Raw genomic sequence first — 23,362 nt, forward strand, 5'->3', positions numbered from 1 at the left:
TCAGTTTTAGGTAACAATTCCGGCTGTCCAAGGGTAAGTAGCGTGGGTGTTGTAGATTCAAACTACAGAATTAGACTTTTAGAAATGCCAAGTCTTAATTTCAGCAGCTTTTTCATCTTTTTTTTATCATATTTTTGGAAATTACTACTGACAGATGCCTAATGTAGGAGTGAGAGGGGTGGCAGACCAGCCACAGCTTCTGTACCCTGCACTGATCTCCTTGATGTGATCTCTAATGCAGCAAACATTGAAAAGAGTCATACACTGACAGTCTGCCCTGTACAGTTACCAGAGGGTGCAAGAGATGATTTGGGCCAGAAGAGGCAGAAATACTGCCTTCACCTTAATGGACCACCTCAAGTATTGGGGATCTCTTAATTTATTTTAAGTGGGGCGGCAGGAGGAATCTGGGAGATGCCTAGGGCAGCGCCACAAATGTATCAGCAATTAGAGAAAAAAAAAATACCAATGCACAAGCCTTTTGGGCTACCAAAAGAACAGTGTCTGGTCTTTATGAGATATATACAACTGCTATTGTCAATAAAAGTGATTTATAAATTTATTAGTTATGTATCGCAACTATTAATGTGTAAGTGGATTATTAATGAAATCATATAGTTTGAAAATGCCATTTCAGGAAAAAACAAACATGGTACAGACATATCAAAACACATCAAGTGAATAGTATCCACTCCTGAGGCACAGAAGGCAGGATGTAATATAAAGAATAAAAACATTAAGAGGGCAGTCATTAACGTGACTTCCTATCACCCTAGTTACCATCACGGTGTTATCTATTAAAGAACGGGAAGATGAACATTTTAGGGTTATTATTTACAAATGGAGATTTGATTTCGCTGTAGGAGAGTGTTTGGGCTCCAGTGATCAGTCGGTGTGGTTAAGAGGTGAACTGCCGTAAAGTCTGTTTTTTTCTAAAATAGAAACATATTTAAGAAGATTCTTTGACAACCTTGAGATTTTAAGTTGAGTCCAGAAATTGGATTATTTTACTGAAGACAACAGAAACGTTTAACTTGCCAGAATGTGCAAAAAGGAAATCAAAGGAATACTCTACATGAGTGGCAAATAAGTAAAGGAGAAAGGGGTAGCATTTAGGAAGTAGAAGCAGATTGGAAAAATAGTCCTCAGAATTAAGCTACCCTTAAGAAGGTAAAATGTATTAAATGCGCCAGAGCAGAGGAGTTTTAAAGTACTTTAGTATGTATTCTTCAAACTAAAAAAATAATTGAGTTACCTTAAGGAGCAGCTGCAGTATAAGGCCACCGACATGGTCTAATTTTCACACCACTGAACCAAAACCCTTGCAGAACTCTACTGGAGCCGCCCGGCAGACCTTACTGTTTATTAGGAACCCTACTCACTACCCAAGAACCCCTTTAACAGGACTTTTATTTGACTTTGAGACCTACTACCATCCATCAGATTGAGTAGGACATCTATAAGAATAATGTATTTTATTTCCGTAATGTAACTTATAAAGCACGTTTCCTAAGCTTTCTATATACATTAGTTATTTTTGGGGCTCTAGAATGCTGATACACTCATACCCAAACAACATTCTGAGCTCCGTGAAAGCAGGGGAGGAAAGAGTAATTTGCGCCCCAAGGAAAAACTTCTCAAAGTAAACCGGAACACTTTGGAAAGGTATGGTGTAATTAGGGCGGATAACAAATCTTCTTACACCCTTAAAGTGCCTGAGTTGCATTGCAAAAAACTTCTGTGGCACTGGGTATTTCATTAACTCATTAGCAACCAAAATATCTTTTTTTAAAACATTTAATTTTATTTTTTTAATGTTTGCGTTTCATATTGCTTATACTAACTGCATACAGTTTGAGGGCTTCATAAAAATAACCAGACTCTAGCTGTACTAAAATATATTTTTGATTACTCATCCAAGTTTTATTGGAGAAACACTTTTTATTTTAGTAGTTTAATAAGTTGGCAACATATTGCTAAGAAACAATTAGCCTTTTAAAGTTGTTATAGGATTGTTTTAGCAATAAGTGATTTCTCTACTTTTATTAAAAAACATAATAAGAACACACTATAGCTATATTACTTCACTGTACTGTACTTTTACTGCACATTTACTGCACTTTTTTTTTATACTGCAAACCTACAGTTGTACTTCAATGTACTGCAGCTTTATTGCATTTGTACTTCCTTACAAAAATACCTGCAGTAAACTTGCAGTACAGTGAAGTACAAATGCAGTAAATGTGCAGTAATACTGCAGTAAAAGTGCAGTATTGCAGTTTTTTCATGTCCAAAAAACTGCAGTATTACTTCAGAAAAACTGCAGTAATTTTTTCGTAAGGGATGACAATTTTAAGCTCCATCTTAATGAGGGAAAATACTCGATATATCATTACTTAAAGCACAAATTATGATTTCAAAAAGCAATAATGCTTAGGGAAGTATGCTGATTTATTGGCCCAAAATTGACATAGAAGCCCCTAAATGCGAGCAAAATCTGCGTATTTCTGTTTTACATGAGCAAGAGCTTCAAGTATTGTATACTGCACTTAAATCATCAAGCCAGCTATTTAGTTAATACATTTCACTGCACACACATGTACTGAAAGACAGAGGTTTTGCAGTTTCAAAGAATGCTTTTTTAAAAAAAGGTTAAGACTATGGTACCACTGGGGATCGAACCCAGGACTTTGTGTGTAAAGCAGATGTGATAACCAATACACTACGAAACCTCAATGGCTTGTAAGAAGGTGACATCACAGCCCACGTGCTAAGAGATGAAGAAACAGTTATACATTAATAGGAAACAGTTCTAATTCAACTTTGTATCTGCTCAAGTCCAGACATTAAAGTTCTAATGTTAGAACAATTATGTTGTAAAGGTTCCAGTGCCCAGCAGATGGTGTGGATCATTAGTTAAACCTCCCACATGTATTGGTTACGAACCATGCTTTTGAAAAGCAAAAGTTCAAGAACATGGTCTCACTGGGGATCGAACCCAGGACCTTCTGCGTGTAAAGCAGACGTGATAACCACTACACACTATGAAACCACGACACTATGAAACCACGACACTATGAAACCACGACACTATGAAACCACGACACTATGAAACCACGACACAGCTAGATTACCACATGCTAAGAGGTCCATAAACAATTATGCATTAACAGGAACCTTCGGGCCACCCTTGGTCTGACCTAGAGCAGCCACCTCCCCCTTCATGGTCGAGATTTCAGTATAATAAAAGGAGCTGTGCGCCTTTACAAAACAGAGTGCCGGGATATGATGTCATCCTGGATATGGGTCACAAGTACCAATCCCAGCAGGTGGTGTGGATCATTAGTTAAACCTCCCACATGTATTGGTTACAAACCATGCTTTTGAAAAGCAAAAGCTCAAGAACATGGTTTCACTGGGGATCGAACCCAGGACCTTCTGCGTGTAAAGCAGACGTGATAACCACTACACTATGAAACCACTACACTATGAAACCACTACACTATGAAACCACTACACTATGAAACCACTACACTATGAAACCACTACACTATGAAACCACTACACTATGAAACCACTACACTATGAAACCACTACACTATGAAACCACTACACTATGAAACCACTACACTATGAAACCACTACACTATGAAACCACTACACTATGAAACCACTACACTATGAAACCACTACACTATGAAACCATACCAGTATACATGCAGTGACATCACAGCACACATGCTCAGAGATGAAGAAACAATTATTCATTAATAGGTAACAGTTCTAATTCAATGTTTGACATTACAGTACTAATGTTATTGCATTAAGTGGACAATAATGTATTAAAGGTTGTAGTGCCCAGCAGACGGTGTAGATCATTAGTTAAATCTCCATCACTTATTGGCTTTCCACTATGGAAGTCAACTGTACAAGATATGCTAACATTGTTTTTCTCCAACCATTTTCATGTAGCTTGATTGCCAACAATTTATTTTATACATTTCCCTGCACATACTAGTGCCAGGTGTTTTGAAGATAGTATAAACTTGCTGGAAGACAAAGCTACTACAGTTACAAATCATGCTTTTGAAAAGCAAAAGCTCAAGAATATGGTTTCACTGGGGATCAAACCCAGGACCATCTGTATGTAAAGCAGACGTGATATGAGACCACTACACTATGAGACCACTACACTATGAGACCACTACACTATGAGACCACTACACTATGAGACCACTACACTATGAGACCACTACACTATGAGACCACTACACTATGAGACCACTACACTATGAGACCACTACACTATGAGACCACCATATGCTAAGAGGTCCATAAACAATTATGCATTAACAGGAACAAATTATGCATTAACAGGAACCTTTGGGGCCACCTTAGGCCTGACCTAGAGCAGCCACCTCCCCCCTCCATGGTCGAGATCTCTGTATAATAAAATAAAAGGCTAAGGAAAGTTACTTAACTCAGGTTGCTTACGCAATACCTTCAAATGCTGGACAATTCCCGTATGGGTCTGGTAGCATGACGGGCACCTTCAACAAGCTTGGTTTTAATTGTAGAAGACTCTCCTGAACAGGTCTGTTATGTTTTGTGAAAACCATACCTACAATATTCCTTGATATAACTGAACTCTTTAAGCTAATATTTTCATTATTTTAGATATATCACAAATTTAAAACACATACTCTCCAATCAGTTGCAGTGTAGTTTTTCGGCCTTTTCTGAAAATTCTGTCTACATATTCATCTCCAACCTTTTCTGATCTTATCCAACCATTTTTGTTTTAAGTGTTTTAGTATTTCCCCTCCACCATCCTTTTTTTCTTTCCAACACCAAATATAAATTTATTGTTAAAGTGACTGTTCCAATTTGAACTAGTATTGCTCAGTACTATGGCTTCATATACTGCGCTTCTGACATCAGCTCAGTGCGTACTCACCAAGGGACAAGGGGCATTGAGCTCTAGGCTATCCAAAACAGATACTGGGTAGTTTGGAGCTCATTTACAATCATTAAGGCTACATGTGTCTTAGACATACACAGTTAAAACACAATGCTGCCTGTGCACAGTGTAATGCACTGGGAATAATGTGAACTAAAGGATATCCATACAAAACTTTATGCAAGTTTTCCTTCTCTATACTAAACATCGTTTAATTCTGCACATGCCTCAACTCATAATTAATGTCCCAAAAAAGTAACAATAGCATATAAATGAGTCAGTATCATGTGAATGATTGGGTGGGATTCAAGAACTTAACTGTTTTTTGCCCTTAGCTAGTACACACGAAAACATTAAGGCCCTTAAATTAGTCCACATATTTCAGCCAAATGTGTCATTTAATTTGCCTGCTGTCTTTTAGATTACATTCAGTTTCATATACTCAATTGCATAACCAGTTTCAAAGTTCTGTTTAGTATTATGTATTCCCAGCACCCGGTAGGGTTAGTTATTGCCAGAAGCATGGATTATATGACTCATGAACATAGTGGCCCGAAAGACATTTGGCAAGCAAGGTGGGCAATGCTAGGGTTGGCACATTCTCACTGGTGTAACTACAGGGGTCGTAGTGGTCTGACCCCTGCGACCCCTTCTTCCTGTCTCCTAATACTGGTTAAAAATTGTTAAGAAAGGGCCCGTCCAACCTGGACCACACCGATCCAGGGCGGAAGAGCCCTTTCTAAACTATTTTGAACCAGAACGGGGAGACAGGAACATATCAGGGTCACATTACGTCACGTGACCCTCTGTGTGCAGTCAGAGAGAAAGATGCGTGTGTGTGAGAGCATGGATGTGTACTTGTGTGTAAGCATGGATGTGTACTTGTGTGTGGACATGGATGTGTAAGTGGGGTGAGATGGAATGTGTGTTAGTGAGTTTGAGTAAGTGAAATTTGTGGAAGTGTGTTTTGTTGTAACAGACTAGCTGTTGAGGTTGGAGGGTCCCGGGCAATTTTCGCACCAGGACCCCATGGTTTCTAATTACGCCCCTGCACATTGTCCATAGTTGCCGTACACACAGGGGAATGTTTTAGAGGTCCTAAGAAAAAAAAATAAATTTTTTCCTATCTTAAAGACGATAATAAAAAATTATATTATATTATATATGAATACCACATACTAAGAGATGCAATAGTTATGGTTACAATTTGTTCTGACAAAAAAGACTTACATAACATTATGAAGAATCTTTGTCACGTTTGTAAAGATGTCTTCCCTTCGTCTTCTTAGGGCTTAGAACAATGGGAGAAAGGCAACTCCCTAATCTTCCTATGTGTTTTATTATCATTGCTGGGCAATACATGTAAAGTCCTTTGGTTGGGGAAAGGCAAGAGAGAACAATATGGAATCTACCAGAACATTATAAAGGGGTATTGATGGAGTGAGATGCCTATTTGTTAGAGTAAAATTAAAATGTATTATAGCAGTGTTCCATTAACCATTTTGGAATTTTGAACTGTCATTTTACAGTTGATATATGACATCATATAGGAAGTGTTAAATGCTAATGGACAGAACATGCTCCAGTGTTCCAAATGCTGTAACAACTGGAAGACACTGTGGTATGATTGACTATGGTATCAGTATGATATGAGTGGGTTATGATGCTTAGAATTATCAATTTTAATGCAGGTATAGAAAAATAAAGTATTTTTTTTTATTAAATCCGTGTCCACCTCTCTAATTTGTTTTACTTTGTTTTAATCCTCTAAACAATAAGAAATACCAGCCACCCCTTCCAAAGCAGCCTGTCTTTGCAGGGTGATTCGTCACTTGATCGAAAATTTTCTGAATAATTCCTGCTCTGGAAAGGTCCTGATTGTCACCCTTTCCCTTTTAGTGTCAAAACATATTTAGGCTTTTGTGGTATGCAGGAAGATGCAGCTGTAAGTCATAGGTCAGTGAAAAGCTCACATGGGAATGTGTAGTCACTAGTCCCCAAGCTCTGTAACGTCCTAAAAGAACAGCAAGTCTTCTGTTAGCTGCTGCTGCTGCACAAATTCCCACAGAGGCAAGAAAGTAGATTAAGGCCCACACACCCTTCTACCCCCTGATACTGCACCTTTCAAAACATTGATCTTAAATCAGGCGAGGACAGGCACCCTCTGCTGGGTGTTTTCCGCACCACTATACTGATAAGCTTGGGAAATAAGTGATTTCATAGCTAATCTGAATATGTTATATGTATGTAGGGAATAGTCTACCTATTAATTAATTTATCAGACATCAAGGCTGCCACCCGACTTCCACTGCCAGTTAGCCCCACATGCAATGTCAGCAGGGACCACCCAATGATGTCAGCGGACTGCCTACCCGCATCCCCAAAAGGGAGGGCTACAGGTTGACGTTCCCAGGTATGCTACTTGCCCTTCTGGAATGCCCGGCCAGGTCCATCAGGGTCCTAGTTCAGAAAGCAGGAATGTCAAAGGTGATCAAGACACATGGAACATGGGGGCAATAAAAAGGTGGTGCAGAAACACTTCTCCTTTTCCATGATTATGTCTGCAAAATTCTAGCATTTTGGAGTACTTCTGCAAAAGGATGGCGTCAAGGTGTGCTACACAAGGACCCTTTTGCAGAAAGACCTGGATAATGGAGCTGATACCAGGGAGACAGGAGAAAAATGCTAGAAGAACAAGAAAAGGAAAGAAGAAACGAAGCTGCAGAAAAGGAGACAGGGACATGGAAGTGGTCGACGGGAGCAGTAGGGAGACATTGACAGAGAGCATGTGAGAGTGAGAGAGTGAAAGAGTGTTAGAGAGAGCATTTTTTTTTTTATTTTTCCCATAATAATAATTATAAACATATTATGAATAATAGGGTTGTCTTATATTCAGGCCTTTTCTGTTTTTTTCTTTCATTAAGATCCAATGTTTGGAGAGTTGTCTTATAATCAAGGTCCTACAATCAAGTAAATACAATACCTGTTCCTTAAGTCTATCTGGGAAAGGTTGAATGAAAAATACTTGTGTATAATTTAACCTTAAAGTGCTCTAATGTAATTTTGCCTACAGCGATACACAAAAAATTTGTTAACACAGGGCAACTAATCACTGTAATCATTTAGATTTTAATGGTGTACAGTACTTCAATTATATCGTTTTGTTTAATAGCTTCCTACTGTTAACTGATTAGTGGCTTAGTGCAGTGGTATGCGGCGCATATGATTTGTGTTTATTTTTGGAGTCTGGTCTGGGAACTATTTTCAGTGAATGGTAATTCTAGCCACTTTGTCTCCAGAAACTACAGATGTGTTGGTATCACATGAGTAGTGCAAAACATGGGGAGGATGGCATACCTAAAGGTGGGATGATATGATGTTCCAATATAGGTAGGAATACATGCAAAAACTGTAAGAGCATTATGGGAGATGAAGTCCACAACATCGGGAGAGCCAAAGTTTGCCTACCCCTGATGTAGGCCATCACAGGTAAGCATTTCAACGGCAAGGAGCGGCCATGACAGTTTAATACTGAAATCTTCTGCATGACGAGAGCGCAAATGCATGCCTCTAATGCCCATGGACGTACCACATCTTTTGCACATGAAGCAAACTCAACTCAGCGCTGATTTCTTGAAGACAGTCAGCAGGCACTGGTTAACGAGCTGTGTTTCTCATCTACTTGTGTGATAGAAGGTTGGAAAAACACAGGCATGACTGCCTCTAACTAAAAGCCACTGGATATAACACAGAAACAAAATTAGATTTTTCAACCACAGTTAAAACTTTGTCTCCCTTTGTATTATGAAACCAAACTTATGTTCCTTGGTGTCAGAGACTGTTATTTAGTCAGTAAAATAAAATCATGCCATGGAAACCCCTAGAGCCAGGGTGTGGTGGCTTCTAAAAATGTTTATCTAGATTTTATTTAACAGTCTATAGATATTAACTGAATAGATCTGCCTAGACCCTAAATTGTATCACTGTTTTTAACCCCTTAATGACAAAGCCCGTACATGTATGGGCTCAAAATGCATTGTTTTCAATGGGTTTAGGGACCATCCATTGTCCTTAAGGGGTTAAAACTTTGGAATTCAAATTCAAAATTCAAAATGAATTCTGATGCTGCTTTAAGATTCTCCATCACTCCCCTACAAGATGATATGATGGCTTTGTGTCCACTTTTTGTCTTTGGTTTTGGAAAGTTAATTGTTTGCTCTATATATGCTCTGTAATGCTCTATAGAGTATGTTGGTGCTTTGCAATCTCTATTGTCACCTCTAGGGCACAAATGTATAAAAAATATTGTGTCAAGGCACAAATAAACCTAAAGCCACATCTTTGTGGTTGAAGAATTCTACAATGTGGCCATTGAAACCAATTAGTAGCATTAAAGTTGTGTCTAGAATGTTTTAAATTGTTTTGAGAGGCTGCCAGAACTTTGTCGGGGATGAGGCCAGAAGAAAGGCTTTGAAGGGAATGAAAGAAAAGCTTTGGAGGTTCGTGTAAACATACACCATGTGGAAAAATAAAAATGGAAGAATACACAGAAGGGTTTTTTTTTTTTTTTTTTTTTTTTTTTAACCAGCTATGAGACATAAGGTCCCAGTTATCAGTGGAAAGTTCAGTGGAAATCATGGCTATACTTAAGAGGCTGCTCATCTGAAATCTTAAACGTTACATAAATACAATATGTTGGGATGATTCCTTTTGGTTTCTGAATAAGTTCAAGAAATATCCGTTAATTGTGTGGTATGTGGCAGAACTTTGGTTGGACCTATCAATCACCAAATATCATTGGTGAAATTGTTCCTGAGCAGTCAAAGTCATATTTACTAATTTAATGCTTAGCAAGGGTGGATTTTCATTTTTTAAGATTTAAAAAAAAAAAAAAAAAAAAAAAAGATATATAAAAAAATTCATTATGGAATGGTACAAAAAAACCAAGTGTAATTCCTCACTTCTCTGGGGTGTGCTAGCTCTCATATCCAGAAAGAATGATCCATGACGGAATGATCCATGGATTGCATAGAAGGAAAGGTAGACCCCATCCAGCTAGTGAGAGCTATAAGGTTAGTGTTTGTCCTAATGCAGGATTATGAAATTTGGCTACACACATCTAGAAACTAACTTGCAGTTTATTGAATCTAGAACAAAGCAACTTTTCTGGGCTGACAAGAGACAGTCGGCCAATTCTTTTGGCATATACTGATCACATCTTACTATGCCAAAGGTAGGCAATAGACAGCTTTCCAGTATGTGCTGAACAACCCGTGAATCTCTACAAGCTTTTCACCAGATGAATGTTGTCAAAGGCTACTAGGAATTGTATTCCTACAATTAACTTGAGAAGAAGAAATAAAGACCAAAGCCACATTCTTTTCACAATCATACGCATTTATTGCAATGAGCCTTAATGTTTCTTCTATGGAGAGCCATCGGAAAGCTATATCACTATAACAATTTTGTTTTTTTCTATACAGATCACACACTTAAGTCTACATCTGTACATCCTGTGTTCCGGCACAGACTCCCTCCCACATCTATCCCAAGTTCCCACCGCTTGGGGGTAGTGAGAACATCTGGATGTGATTTGGGGGTGGGGGTGGACGTCATTTGCTGACATAGCATACACAGGGATAGGGGTGAGACACAGTCACCTCTTTCCTTTTTCGAATGAACAGAACAAAAGAAGGGTGTGATTTTGTCTACAAATTTCCATAACTATACAGAGTCTGTGTTCATTTAAAAACCTAACACAAACTCTTGTATGTTGCATCCTGTAACTTAAGGGCTTAAAAGGTGCTGTTCCAACTACGTTGCTCTATTTAACAACAATGAAGCAGAGAAAGCATATTTCCTAGTGCTATTGAACGCCCTCCCAGAAATATATCTTCAATCCTTTAAAGAGTTAAGTATGGTCCAGACATTTATTTTCAATGATCTTGGAAATTGCTTTATTGGGATGGAATTTAAATTTACTTTCCATAAATAAGCAGCATACCTGCGGACAGAAAAAAGTTACTCTGCAGAGTTCACATTACTCACGTTACCACAACCTTAGTTGTCTACAACTGTAGCCGCATATGATCCTATGGCTACATATAGTAAAATTTCTAATTCCCATCATAAGTACATAACAGAAGTTATTAGTAATTAGGAATACTTTATTTCCTTGTCTATATATAAACATGTAGCCCTATATTATACATGTTCTCCACTTCTAGACAGATACTGTATGTAACATACCAACTTTTCAATAGCCCACTTTTGGGCACGTCTGGCCTCATAGGCGGTATGATGTCATGCCATGCGGTGCTCATGATATAGATCTCTGGCTGTTACTAGTCTACAACTCTGGTTACAAATTGATGAACAAGGGTATAGACGGTTTGTGAAAGATGTAATCTGAATTAACCCCATTGAAAACAATGCATTTTGAGCCCGTACATGTAGGGGCTTTGTCATTAAGGGGTTAAAAGTTTGATTTGACCACCCTGACTCCTATTTCTTTGTCTCCATCTCAATTGTTTCTGCTAGATCCAGATTCTTTACAGTTCCATTCTACTTCAAAGCCCCCCCCCAAATCTTTTTGGGAGGTCCATTCCATAGGTTGCAGATACTAAATCTGTGTACTTACTCACCTCTCTAACACACAGCAACATCATTTAAAACCCAACAATGTCACATTTTTCCAAGATTATGGAATGTGTTACTGTGACCTTATTTCTGCTGTTTTTACAGCGTTCGGCTGCATCATGAGAATTTCCTGCCTTGGAACATGGGGCCTAGTTTGTCTTGGCTGGTGTTCTGTGATGTAATCGACAAACCTGTTGGTCTGTTATTTTAATTCCCAATTATTCGCCCTTGCTCTAAAAATGGCTTCCCAAGGGGAGAGAGTGTGACTCGTAGCATTTACGGTATAAAAAGTCTTGTTACATACTGTATATTTAGTTGGCTTGTGCCGGGGGTCTAAACTTCTAACGCAAACCTAACAAAAGTGTGTTCGCAAAGAGGTCTATAAGAGGTACCAGAAAGCAGTGAGAAAATGCAACGTTACGGACTGGGTAGTAGGTACCAAGAAAAACTTTCTGGAAGAAGCATGGGCAAACACAGTAAAGAAATTCAAGAACGTGTGCCATGTGCACAAAGCTATCATAAAGAATTAGTAATAAAAGGCCGTATCAAAGTGGGCAGACAATGTACTATGTATGTGTTCATGTAAGTGTAAAGTGCACAGCTTCATCTAGCCTATGTCAATGCCACTCCCGTATCGCTGCGGTAATAACAGACCTTTCCTAATGATGTCAATAATTTCGCCCCAATACAGATGTTTTTGTGAACCGAACATGAACTTTGTTGCTTTGTAATGTCCAATGGGACATCTAGTACAAGACGTTCTGCTTTCCAGCTCCCATTACTTATGCCATAAAAGCGATGCTCGTGCAGTCCTGTACCAGTCCTACTACTTTAAAACATTGTTTTGCAGCCATCTGTACTATTCTGTAATAGACGGCTGTCCCGGTACTCTCTATTGCTAGATCCTCATTTGTACTTAGTTAACACACCTTGTCCTCCTCTGTATCATCCTCTGCTACTCTTGTATTGCCCCCCCCCCCTAAGTCTCATATGCCCCCTGCCGTTCCGGTAAAGAGTTAAAGTGATTGGCTCGGTTTTATAGTAACTCCACCCAGACATCTGGGGCCCGCCCCTCCCTCTAGGCAGGGTGGGACACACAATCTGGTTTAGATTTGGGTGGGTCAGCTTGGTCTGGGTGTAGCAGAAGCCGCATGAAATCCGTGTTACTGTCACACAATACTTTTGTCTGCAGTATTTCTTTTTTCCCCTCTATAGATCCGAGTCCGCTCATCTTGCCTCTGTGTACTATGTGTCACTCTACGAACATATATAACAGTTTTTATTATATATAAGTTGTCTCCAGTTCTTCTTTTTAACAGTTTGAAGTCTAGCATATAATTGAGTGCTATATGGAGATCAAATACTGTTACTGCTTTTCCAGAGCATTTCTACCTGCCTTATAATTCCATCAGCTACACTCTAAATCAATCACTCAGTTAATCATTCTTTTCAGGGAGTTGCAGGGCTCTCCACACGCACTCCCCTCTACCCTGTCCATGTTTCCCTGTTTTGTTAAGCATACATTAGACATTTTTATCTTTTATCGTACATGAGTCTTCTCTCAGCCTCCCCTTTAAATTTTTCCTCGCCTCTCTCTCTCCTGTTTTTCTACTTTTTTAAAATCTTCATTCATTCATTGCATTTGATAGCTAAGAATCCCTCTTGCAAGTGCATTGGGGGGGAATCGGCAGAATCCCCCATGCGGATTTTACATGTAGCAGATGTGTCTGCCAATATACTTGCTTACAGTCTGCTCCAGAGCTGAGTCAGCAAATGTTGCAAGGGTGGGGTGTCTACTGAGCCCCCCATGCGCATTCTTTCACTAAATGGCTGCCTTAAGCAGAATATTTAGACAATGTAGGATACAGGGGTTTTTCCTCCCAAAGAAAAGCCCTTTGATTTTTAATTTTTTTTTAATTTGTACTTTCACATGCATTCTTCTTTGGGGATGCTGTCTGAGACATTAAACTGTCCCTTTAATTATCTTCCATCAAATCTTTTAACATCCCCTTTTTTCTCCAGATCAGATCATGTTTACTTAGCTTCTCATTTCCTTGCCCCCTTTATCACTCTATAATTCCAAAATAATGTCCCAGCGGGGACAAGGGTAAGTTACAACTAAAACTAACCAATCCCGTTCCCGGGATCAAAAATACCCTTATTGTTACCCCACCCTAAAACATCACTTTTATTAACGTATTTGTTAAGAGATTTAACCAAAAAAGAAGTTTAAGAACACCAGTGTCACCAGTCCTACCGTAAAAGGTATACGTCACTGTGACATGAGGGCATATGCCCACAGTCGTATAACACTAATAATATCACATAATATATACTGTTGATGGCTGCAGTCCTAACAAGAAGACTAACTGAATTATGACCAGTGACACAGGCTTATTAAAAGCTCAGACAAATAGCCCCCCTGACATGTTTTGCTCCTCAGAGCTTCATCTGAGGTCTGGGCTAATGGCTTCCAAAATGGAGACTGTTTGGCCTTATATCTCCTTTGTTGATGACATCACGGATTAGGGGAGGGGACAATCATATCCAATGGTTACCGATATATTAGATGTGTTGCCAAACCCTGCCAATTGCTTTAAAGGTAACTAAGCATGACATCACCCACATAGTCCAATAGAATTCCATACACATGATGGGCAGCGGTTCTCTCCAATTCCCAAAAGGTGAACAGTCAAGGAAGTTGACTGACAGTTATTCTCACCAATCATTGATGTTCCTTGCTGCTCAGAACCACTCCTATTACTGGATCTCCTACCCGTTGTAATTCGTATTACTCACATTACACCCGGTTCACCAACAAAGCTTGCTGGGCAGCACAGTGGCTCAGTGGCTTACACTGCTGCTCTGCAGCACTGCAGTCCAGGGTTCAAATCCCACCAACAACACCAAAATCCATCAAGGCACCACATATAAAAACACCAGTGCCACTTGGCTTCCTCTTTTAATAGTAATCGATCCAGATTCCCTTTTTGTGGACCAAGTTTAAGTTGGGAGATACCCCAAAACTTCAGACACTCTAGATCTCCACCATGGAAAAAATTAACATGACGGGCCAGAGATGTTTCTTCTTTCCTCCTAATAGTGCCCAAATGTTGGGATATACATCTACGGAACTCCTGGATGGTTTTCCCTATGTACAGTTTATCACAGCTACATTTAGCAGCATATACAATTCCCTTACTTTTATAATTTATGACTTGTCTGACTTCATAATTCCTGCCATCCACGGGATTCCGAAATGTTTTTACAGTAGGTAGATATTTGCAAAAACTACAATTCCCACATGAATGTGAGCCAACTAGTTGGGATTTCAGCCACGTTCCTTTCTCTTTTTTACAAGCATGTCTTTAAGATTAGGGCCATGTCTGTATGTAATCATTGGTCTATTTCCGATTACATCTTTTAGGTCTGGATCCATGGTCAATAATCTCCAATGCCTCTTAAAAATTATTGACACCTCAGTAGAGTAGCAGTCATAAGTTCCAATGCACCGTATCACTTGTGGGGAACCATTGTCTACATTGTCTTCATGGAGTGCCCGATCTCTGCTGGTATTCCTTGCCCTTCGAAACGCTTTCTTTAGACAGTTGATGGGGTATCCCTTTGCCATGAATGTAGACTTTAAATTCTCACATTCCTTTTGGAAAGTGGATTCCTCAGAGCAGTTTCTCCGTGCTCTGAGGTATTGTCCTACAGGTATTCCTCTTCGTAGTGGTTCTGGATGATACGTGGTCCAATGGAGCAGATTATTGGTAGAAGTAGGTTTTCAATAGATGCCAGTCTGTATTTTAAGACCGTCATCTATCACTCTACCCCAATTTACATTCCCTTTCCTCATTAGCATTCCTCTCCTTTATCCTTGTTTTCCATCTCATTCTTCCGCTATGCTCCAGTTCCAGATTTCCAGATTTCTTACAACAATTCCATCTCAAGTTTTACCCCTTTTGTAAAATTTCTAGGGATAGCCAAGTTTATGGTCTGGGGGCTTACATTTATATGATGGCCACAGTGTCCCTTTAAGCCACCTAAAAAGTGTTTGTAAAGGGCTACCACTAAACCAAAAGTGTTCCTCTTTGGCCATTGGAAACTTTAAGGTATTGTGTACAATATGAATGGGCAGAAGTCCTCAAGGAGGAATATTTCACACAATCAACTCTGTCCTAAAAAAATCACACTTTTTAACTAGGCATGATTTCAGCAACATGACAGACCATTATGCTTAAAGTTTCAGGAGATATCAAGGGCCGTGTTAGCGTAATTATTCTTTTTGTTGCGGAACAAGTTAGAAATATTTAAAATAGTGTAAATATAATAATGATATGTACGTGAAGAATTTTTTTTTTCTAAAATTTACTAGTACTTTTTTTAGTACAGTTTTTTAGTCTTTTTAATACATTGTTGATTAATGTATTATTATAATTATTGTTTTATATAGCGCCTTCAATTTCCGTATCGCTGATGTAAAAGTCTTGTTGGTGCTGATTTCTCTTTAAATACGGTTTTTACATTTTTACCAATTTTTTCTTTATTCCGCTGCTACTCGCTGCCTGCTAAGTCAATCACGTGGCTAGTCTGTAGTCTCCCCCCACCTACTTGTCTCACTAAAGGATTCTGTGACCAGGACATATGTAGAAATTCAGAGCCTGTCTGCTCCCTGTGGGGGTTAAATCATTACCAGCGGAAGTTTAGCATTCCTTCCATATCAACATCAAATCTTCTCCTGGGTTAGATTGGTTCCCAGGACTCTATGACTTACTCTTTCTGTTATTAATGGGTTTTTATCGCCCCCATTCTCCTCTTTCCCTTTAATACCAAAGATATAATGATGAAGTTTATAAGTGCTGTGGACTTTCCTCCTTGACGTTTGATGTTATATTTTTAGTTTAAATGTAAAAAAAAACAAAAACAGAAGTCATATACTAAAAAGATATCATATACGTCCTACAGATAATCCAAGCACTGGTGCACACACGATTTCCATGATTATATAGTGCAGGAAATTCATTGCCCGTGTGATTTCCTTATATGTCGAACAGAAGCTGCCTCCTACTTACCCTGGGCCTCACTAAATGACATAACATTAGTGTGGAGACACAACCCAGACGACAACATTGCCAGCCTCCCCTCACACTCTTCATCATGACATGTATGTACACGGCAGCCATACCATGGCATGGATGTCTTCGCCATGATTTATATGTAGGGTGGAGGAATACTGCTGCTAATGCCACCCCCCCCCGCCGCTTCGAGTCACATACGTATCCATTATTACATCTACATGGATGTCTCTTGGAACATCCATATGAGTGGTTATGGAGGAAATAAACCAAAATGACCAGATGCTGAAATAGGTTGAAAGTAGGAACATAATTAATTATGGCACCTTCTGCCAGTCCAGTGATATTTCTGCCAGTGCCCATGGTTGTGTTTACTTTATTTTATGTATACAGTAGGTTGTATAAACTAAACCAAACTATTAACACTACAGTTCTACAGTTATGGAGCCTCGGCAACTGAAGCTTGGCTGTGGCAGGCAATTCCATGCAACCATGGTGTACAGAGTACATAAGACTTTAGTTGGCATTCTGTCCTCTGTATGGTTTTTTATGGGTTTTCTATGCAGTCGCTCTCAGTAAATCAATTGGATACTGTATATTGAATATGTCGTGGACCAAATGTGCTTTAGGCTTTTTTATTACTTGCCCAATTGACGACCCTAGCCTGGCCCAGGGTACCTTTAGTTCTAGTTCTAAGGGTGACTGCAAAAAGATCTCAATACTTTAGCGTTATGAGCAAGTATCATTCACATAAAAAGCATTTATATAAACCATTTTTCTTATTACTTATTATAATTTAATTGAGATCTGTCACTAACATGCCTGTGTTTTAAACCGAAATGACTCTTTTAGTGAATCAATTTACTAGCCAAATTTTCCAAAGTTAACACATTAAACACATGGACAAGACCATATTTTCTGCTTCTTTATGGGACCAGCCATATAACATATCACACATGTCGCTGTTATGAGGTCATAGCTTGGTACTGTTTATGGCTACATTCCTTCATTCATTATGATTGGTGCTGCGACAGCCAGTGGTTCTGGCATCTGCAACCAATTAAAGGTGAAGTTGTATTTAATTTCCCCAGGGATCCTACAAAAACATCAGAACCAACTATTTGAGGAACCCGAAAAATGTATGGGATAAAGAAAGGAGAAATAGCTGTAGGATCACACTTAACCCTTCCCTGCCCCGGGGAATACATTCCATACGTTTCCATCTCATTTTATGTATCCTATCCTGATTATTGCATTTTTATCTATATATATTTTATTTAATTTTTGTAAATCTCATGTAACCTTTCACTATCTTTTTTTTTTTTTTTTTGTTGCTCTGTTTCAGCTCTTACTATATCACTTTGCTATTCATTTTCTCTTATAGTCCTGCCTCTTCATTGATTTTACGAATTTGCGTCCTCGGAAATGTTTCCAGGTGGAAGGGTCGGGCAAAGCCAGAATGAAACATCTAAGTATCCTCCCCACACATAGGCTTTCACCATTTCACCCCTTTCACCATTTTACCCCTTCCCTTCATTGGTCACAAATTCCTATAAACTTAAATTTTTCCCCTTGAACCTCCCCCTTTTCTTTTCGTAAATTTCTGCCTTTTTATTCTTTTCTTGTTTTTAGACCTCTTTATTTCTCAAACTCTGTTTTTTTCCATTTGGTCATTTAAAGCAACCAATTTACAGTGACTACTTCCTTATTATTCAAATGACACCGCAGGGCAATTGCTATTGAAACTAATCCTACTAGAGAAGAAGACCCCTTATATTGCTCCTGCCTAATGATGCCTGTGTTTTCTTTTTGCCTCTCAATACTTGCCTCAGTATGTTTTCTCTATATGTGAAAAAAATAAAATTGTGAGGAAGAGACCTAAGCACACACCTAGTATGCTTGCAAAGAGACATTTATACTTATATATTGTTGTCTCGCTACACTTTCCTACCGATTCTCTCTCATTCCATTTCTTTCAATCTTTAATTGTGCCTCTCTCTCCTTTTCAGGCTCGTCCCTCCCTCTCCATTTTTCACTCTCTGCCAAAATTGAAATATTTGCTAAATCTCAGGGGGCATGAAACCAGGAGTAAAACAGAGGAGGAAAAGAAAAAAAATAGAAACAAACTTTGTCCATACAAGGATGAAGAGGGGGAGGGAGCCTAAGGAGAACATGTGGGAGAGGGAGACCTCCCTCCTAAATCCAGAGGCAAAGCCATAGAGAGAGAACTTTACTTTAGGATATCCCTGTCTGTGAAAAGCATCAGACTAGAGGCAACTACGCTGTGAGGAAAAGCAGAGAAACTGTGAAGAAAGGAAAATTGCTTTCACCATAGGACAGACTGAAACTGTTCACCAAAGAAAAAGTAGGAGACAAGGAATCAGCTAAGCAGAGCATAAGACGATTGTCTATAAAAAGCAGCTGTAAACGCTATTTTCACAAATACAGAATTCATTCCGGGTGAACCCTCTGGCACAAGAAAGAACTGTGATACGCTATACGTCTGGACCTTTGGAATGAAAATTGACCTTTAGCAAAGCGATGCGACCTAAGGTGTACACCTCAATAATAAGCTGAAGATTGAACACAAAAGTATTACTGACAAAATACTTAGTGACTCATCTGGGTTTCTTCAAGTACTAAATCAGAAAGTAAGATTTCCTGATTGTGGTAAAAAAAGAGCAAGCTATTTGACAACAGTCTTGGAAAAAGACCATGTTCAAGGCCATCTTTCTGCTACCCTTACTAGTGTCTCTGTCATCCGGTGAGCTCAGAGAGCAGGATGCGCTCTGCGGGCCAAGTGATGCATGCTATGCTGTCTTCTACAAGCGTCATGGTTTTTTGGAGTCATGGAGAGCATGCAGAGAGCGAGGAGGCAACCTAGCTACTGTCAAGAATTCCCAGGAGGCTGCCCTGGTGGAACAGCTTTTAACCTCATCTACAGGTTCACGTGGTGATAAGGATTTACTCAAACTCAGGCTTTGGATTGGCCTGCAACGTCAACCAAGACAGTGTGCCCCCCAGAAACCCCTTCGTGGCTTTACCTGGACTACTGGGGATCAGGACACAGCATTTACCAACTGGGCCCACCAAGCGTTAACTGTTGGACCACCCAGCTCTTGTTCAGCCCCAAGGTGTGTTGCTCTAGGTCTGGGCTATGGTAAACCAGAGGATGACTTCAAATGGCTTGAAGGTTCTTGTACCTTGCCTGTTGATGGTTTTATATGCAAATTTCGTTACCAAGGAATGTGTGCAGCACTAACTGAAAGTATTGTCCGCTATTCTGTACCCTTTGGCTACCAAGGTACCTGGCTTGACCGCCTTCCTTTTGGCACAGTGGCAGTCGTATCCTGTGAGGGACAACAGCAGGATGTATCAGTGCTGTGTATGTTGAAGGAAGATGGCACTGTTGGCTGGAACATGGATGAGCCCTTGTGCCAGCCTCCTTATTTCAGGCAGTGTCAGGGTTGCCAGCACCTGTGTGGAGATGGAGGCGTGTGCTCTTGTCATGAGGGGTATCGTCTCCAGGCAGATGGGCGTTCATGTAAGCCAGAAGATGAATTAAGCTTTGAAGACCATGACCTAGATAAAGGATGTCCTTGTCAATACCAGTGTGTAGGCTACAGTGGCATGGACAAAGGATATCAGTGTATATGCCCAGAAGGCTATCAGTTGGCTAATGATGGGCACCACTGTGAGGATCTCGATGAATGTGAGGAAGGAGATGAAGGACCGTGTGATAGCATTTGCCAAAATACCCCTGGGTCATATGTTTGCTCCTGCGACCTTGGCTACGCCATCTCAGAGGATGAACCTGGGCATTGTGTGGATGTGGATGAGTGCCGCATTGCTCATGTGTGCCAGCAGATGTGTGTCAACTATGATGGAGGGTTTGAATGTTTCTGTAGTGAAGGGTATGAACTTGATGGTGATAGAGTAAGCTGTAGACTCACAGGATATGACCCCAACCCACCAGTGACCACCTCTGAAGAAAGGAGTGAAGAGCATACAGATGAGTGGTATCCAGATGAAAATGGGGGTTCGTTGGAGGATAGATTTGAGTCTGAATGGGAGAATACTGGTACATCTAATGTAGGGAGAGAGGAAAGATGGGATTTGATTGATGTAGTGGAAGAAGAGGACGAAACCACCACTAAGGATGAAACAGTAATGAAAACCCCCTCTTCTTTTGAAATGTGGTTGCAAGAAGAGACAACTGTGTTCCCAACTACAGATGAACAGACCAGCACATTGCATTTTGTTTTGTTGAACTCTGAGAAGGATGGAAAGATTTCAGAATCTGCCGGTAGAAGGCCAGTTCAAAAAACAACACTTCCAATTCAGTTGCAGAAAGATATAACAATGAATGTCCAAACCACAACACCTACATTATTTTCAATGTCTTCAACAGTGGCAGCAAGGTTTTCAACAGAAAAAAGTCCATCTGAGAAAACTAAGGTTACAACACTGTTAGAGGCCAAAGTAACCTCAAGCATCTCCTCAACAATGGAATCTAGCACCACCCAAAGTTCATGGGTTTTTACTAAGAGTTCATCACCAGCTTCAAATTGGCTTGTGAGTAATCCAACTAGGGATATGGAGGAAGTGGTACCAAATAAAGATTTACCTTCCATTTTATCAGAAGATAATGATTCTAAGGATGCTGTAGTAATATCTTCTGCTCCACCTTCTGCTTCCTCAATACCACAAGAATCCAGGGGTAAGAGGGATAATAGATGGTTGATAGTTGCCTTGCTGGTGCCACTTTGTGTCTTCCTAGTGATTATGTTAGCAATGGGTATTGTTTACTGTACCCGATGTGGAGGTGAAACTAAACCTCGCAGTGTGACTGACTGTTATCATTGGGTGACTGGCGGAGGGCCTGAAAAGGGTGTTCCACCAACAGTGGTTGAAACACCTTCCTATCAGGCAAGTGTTTGAAGAAGGTGTATAGTGAGATAGAATGTGAACTGTTGGGATAGTGTTGGGTTCCTTTTTTTGGTTTGAGAGCTTTATGTATACAATTAATTTTAGGGAGTTGGTGCAATTGGGGTACTTGGATCTTAAACGTGTGTTCCAAAACCTCCTTGTCTCTGTTGGTAGTCTTCTCTATTTTTTTTACTTCTGTCTGCTCCATCTGACCTTGTTGAGTTTCTTTAGTCTGTACTCTTTACCTATATCTGCCCAGTATATCTTTGCTTTCACATTTCATGTACTGTCACCTTTTGTTTCGACACATCTTTATATCAGCTTGCCACAGAATATGTATAATTAACTTCTGTTAACTTGCATACATTGATGCACTCTCTGCTTCTCCTTCTTACCCCCGATGCACCACTTAAGTATAGAACCTTTTTCTCTTAGGCAGTGCTGTTTAATTTATTAACCGATTCACCGACAGAGAGAAAGAATAAGCATTGCAGTGCAATGCATAGAAAACTTCTTTCTTGGCCTAAATGAGTTAAAGGGGTTTACTACGGTGTTTTTAAGGAAACTATGCAACAAAGGTGCAGCCTTTGTTCTTTTGGCTGTCTCCTCAAATATCACATAGCCACAAACAGACAGAGCTCAGAAAATGTATTTTCCTGTCCATGTTTATTTAGTTCGGTGGAGATTTCAGTTTGTCAGGCTTGGTCGAAAATTCTTCTTTAAAGGTGTCCTCTAGTGTCTGTGCAGCACATTCCTTGGAGAGGAAGCAAAAAGCTAAACTGAACAGGGGTATTGTGTTGTTTAGACAGTGTTTGGTTTTTCCAGATATACATATCTCCTTAAGATATTTTCATCAAGAGAATTAGAATTATCTCAAAATAATATGCCATCTGCAGCAAACTAAAATGTTCAGTGCGCTGGCAGATTCATATGGAAATATACTATTTAACTTGAGGTGACAGCTACCTGATGTAAATATTCCTCTGTAAACTTTACAAACGCGTTGGCTCTTTTAAGCTCTCTTTAAACTGTGTTAATCACTTAGTCTATATAAGGGATTTCAACCACTATAATGAAGTCTGTGTGCAGCCAAAGTGGAGACTTTTCATGAGTCATGATGAAGCAGGAGGTGAATTAAAATTGAAATGTTACCTCTGTTGTAAATCTGTTAGTAATTTCTTTAATTGGTAAACAGATACCCCTGTATATTCCATTCATCCATATGTATCATATTGTCAACACTTGCAAGCACTCTGTTATAATATAAATATGCATTCAAAATGTATGTTGTAGGTACACGTTACCATTCACTGGAAAGGGGCAACTTGAGTTTGGGTGAACCCTTAAAATCCCATTAAAATGACAATAAAATGAAATGAGGGCAGGGTGTGACTTAAATAGTGCCATGTATACTGCCCAGAAAAAGCCCCCATTTTGATGTAAAGCAGATCACCCAACAATGGGGTGCAGTTGGCAATCATTTGGGTTCCTGCTAGTATTTCATTATTGTTCCTCAGTTTTTGTATCATTTATCCCCGCAATGTGTCTCTACATTTACTCATATGTCTCTTTGGTAAAACCTTTTATAATACATTTCTCCATTCTATATATTAGGATGCAGTGCCTGGCATGATGGGCTGTTTAGAAAATGTTAATTTTTAACATATGTTTAATGTTCAATGATCTGTTTTATTACTTGGCATGGACTATGTGATTTATCTTGGAATGTCTGTACTACACACAGAAAAAAAAAGTG

General features: G+C 39.5%; 1 protein-coding gene and 3 non-coding genes across 4 annotated transcripts; 1 reads left to right on the top strand and 3 right to left on the bottom strand.

The window, feature by feature from the left end:
- Positions 1-2,977: 2,977 nt before the first annotated feature.
- Positions 2,978-3,052, bottom strand: TRNAV-UAC (transfer RNA valine (anticodon UAC)). Its single transcript has one exon. It is a non-coding gene; the product is annotated as a tRNA-Val (tRNA).
- Positions 3,053-3,407: 355 nt separating this feature from the next.
- On the bottom strand, positions 3,408-3,480 carry TRNAV-UAC (transfer RNA valine (anticodon UAC)). Its single transcript has one exon. It is a non-coding gene; the product is annotated as a tRNA-Val (tRNA).
- Positions 3,481-4,110: 630 nt separating this feature from the next.
- Positions 4,111-4,187, bottom strand: TRNAV-UAC (transfer RNA valine (anticodon UAC)). Its single transcript has one exon. It is a non-coding gene; the product is annotated as a tRNA-Val (tRNA).
- Positions 4,188-19,392: 15,205 nt separating this feature from the next.
- LOC149298544 (endosialin-like) lies at positions 19,393-21,618 on the top strand. Its single transcript, XM_089487311.1, has one exon. It carries the CDS (start codon positions 19,393-19,395, stop codon positions 21,616-21,618), a length of 2,226 nt encoding a protein of 741 aa, XP_089343437.1.
- The last annotated feature ends 1,744 nt before the right edge of the window (positions 21,619-23,362 follow it).

This window comes from Sceloporus occidentalis, unplaced genomic scaffold (assembly GCF_023333645.1).
Source record: "Sceloporus occidentalis isolate IW3139 unplaced genomic scaffold, rSceOcc1.0.p SCAF_32, whole genome shotgun sequence".
NCBI lineage: Eukaryota > Metazoa > Chordata > Lepidosauria > Squamata > Phrynosomatidae > Sceloporus > Sceloporus occidentalis.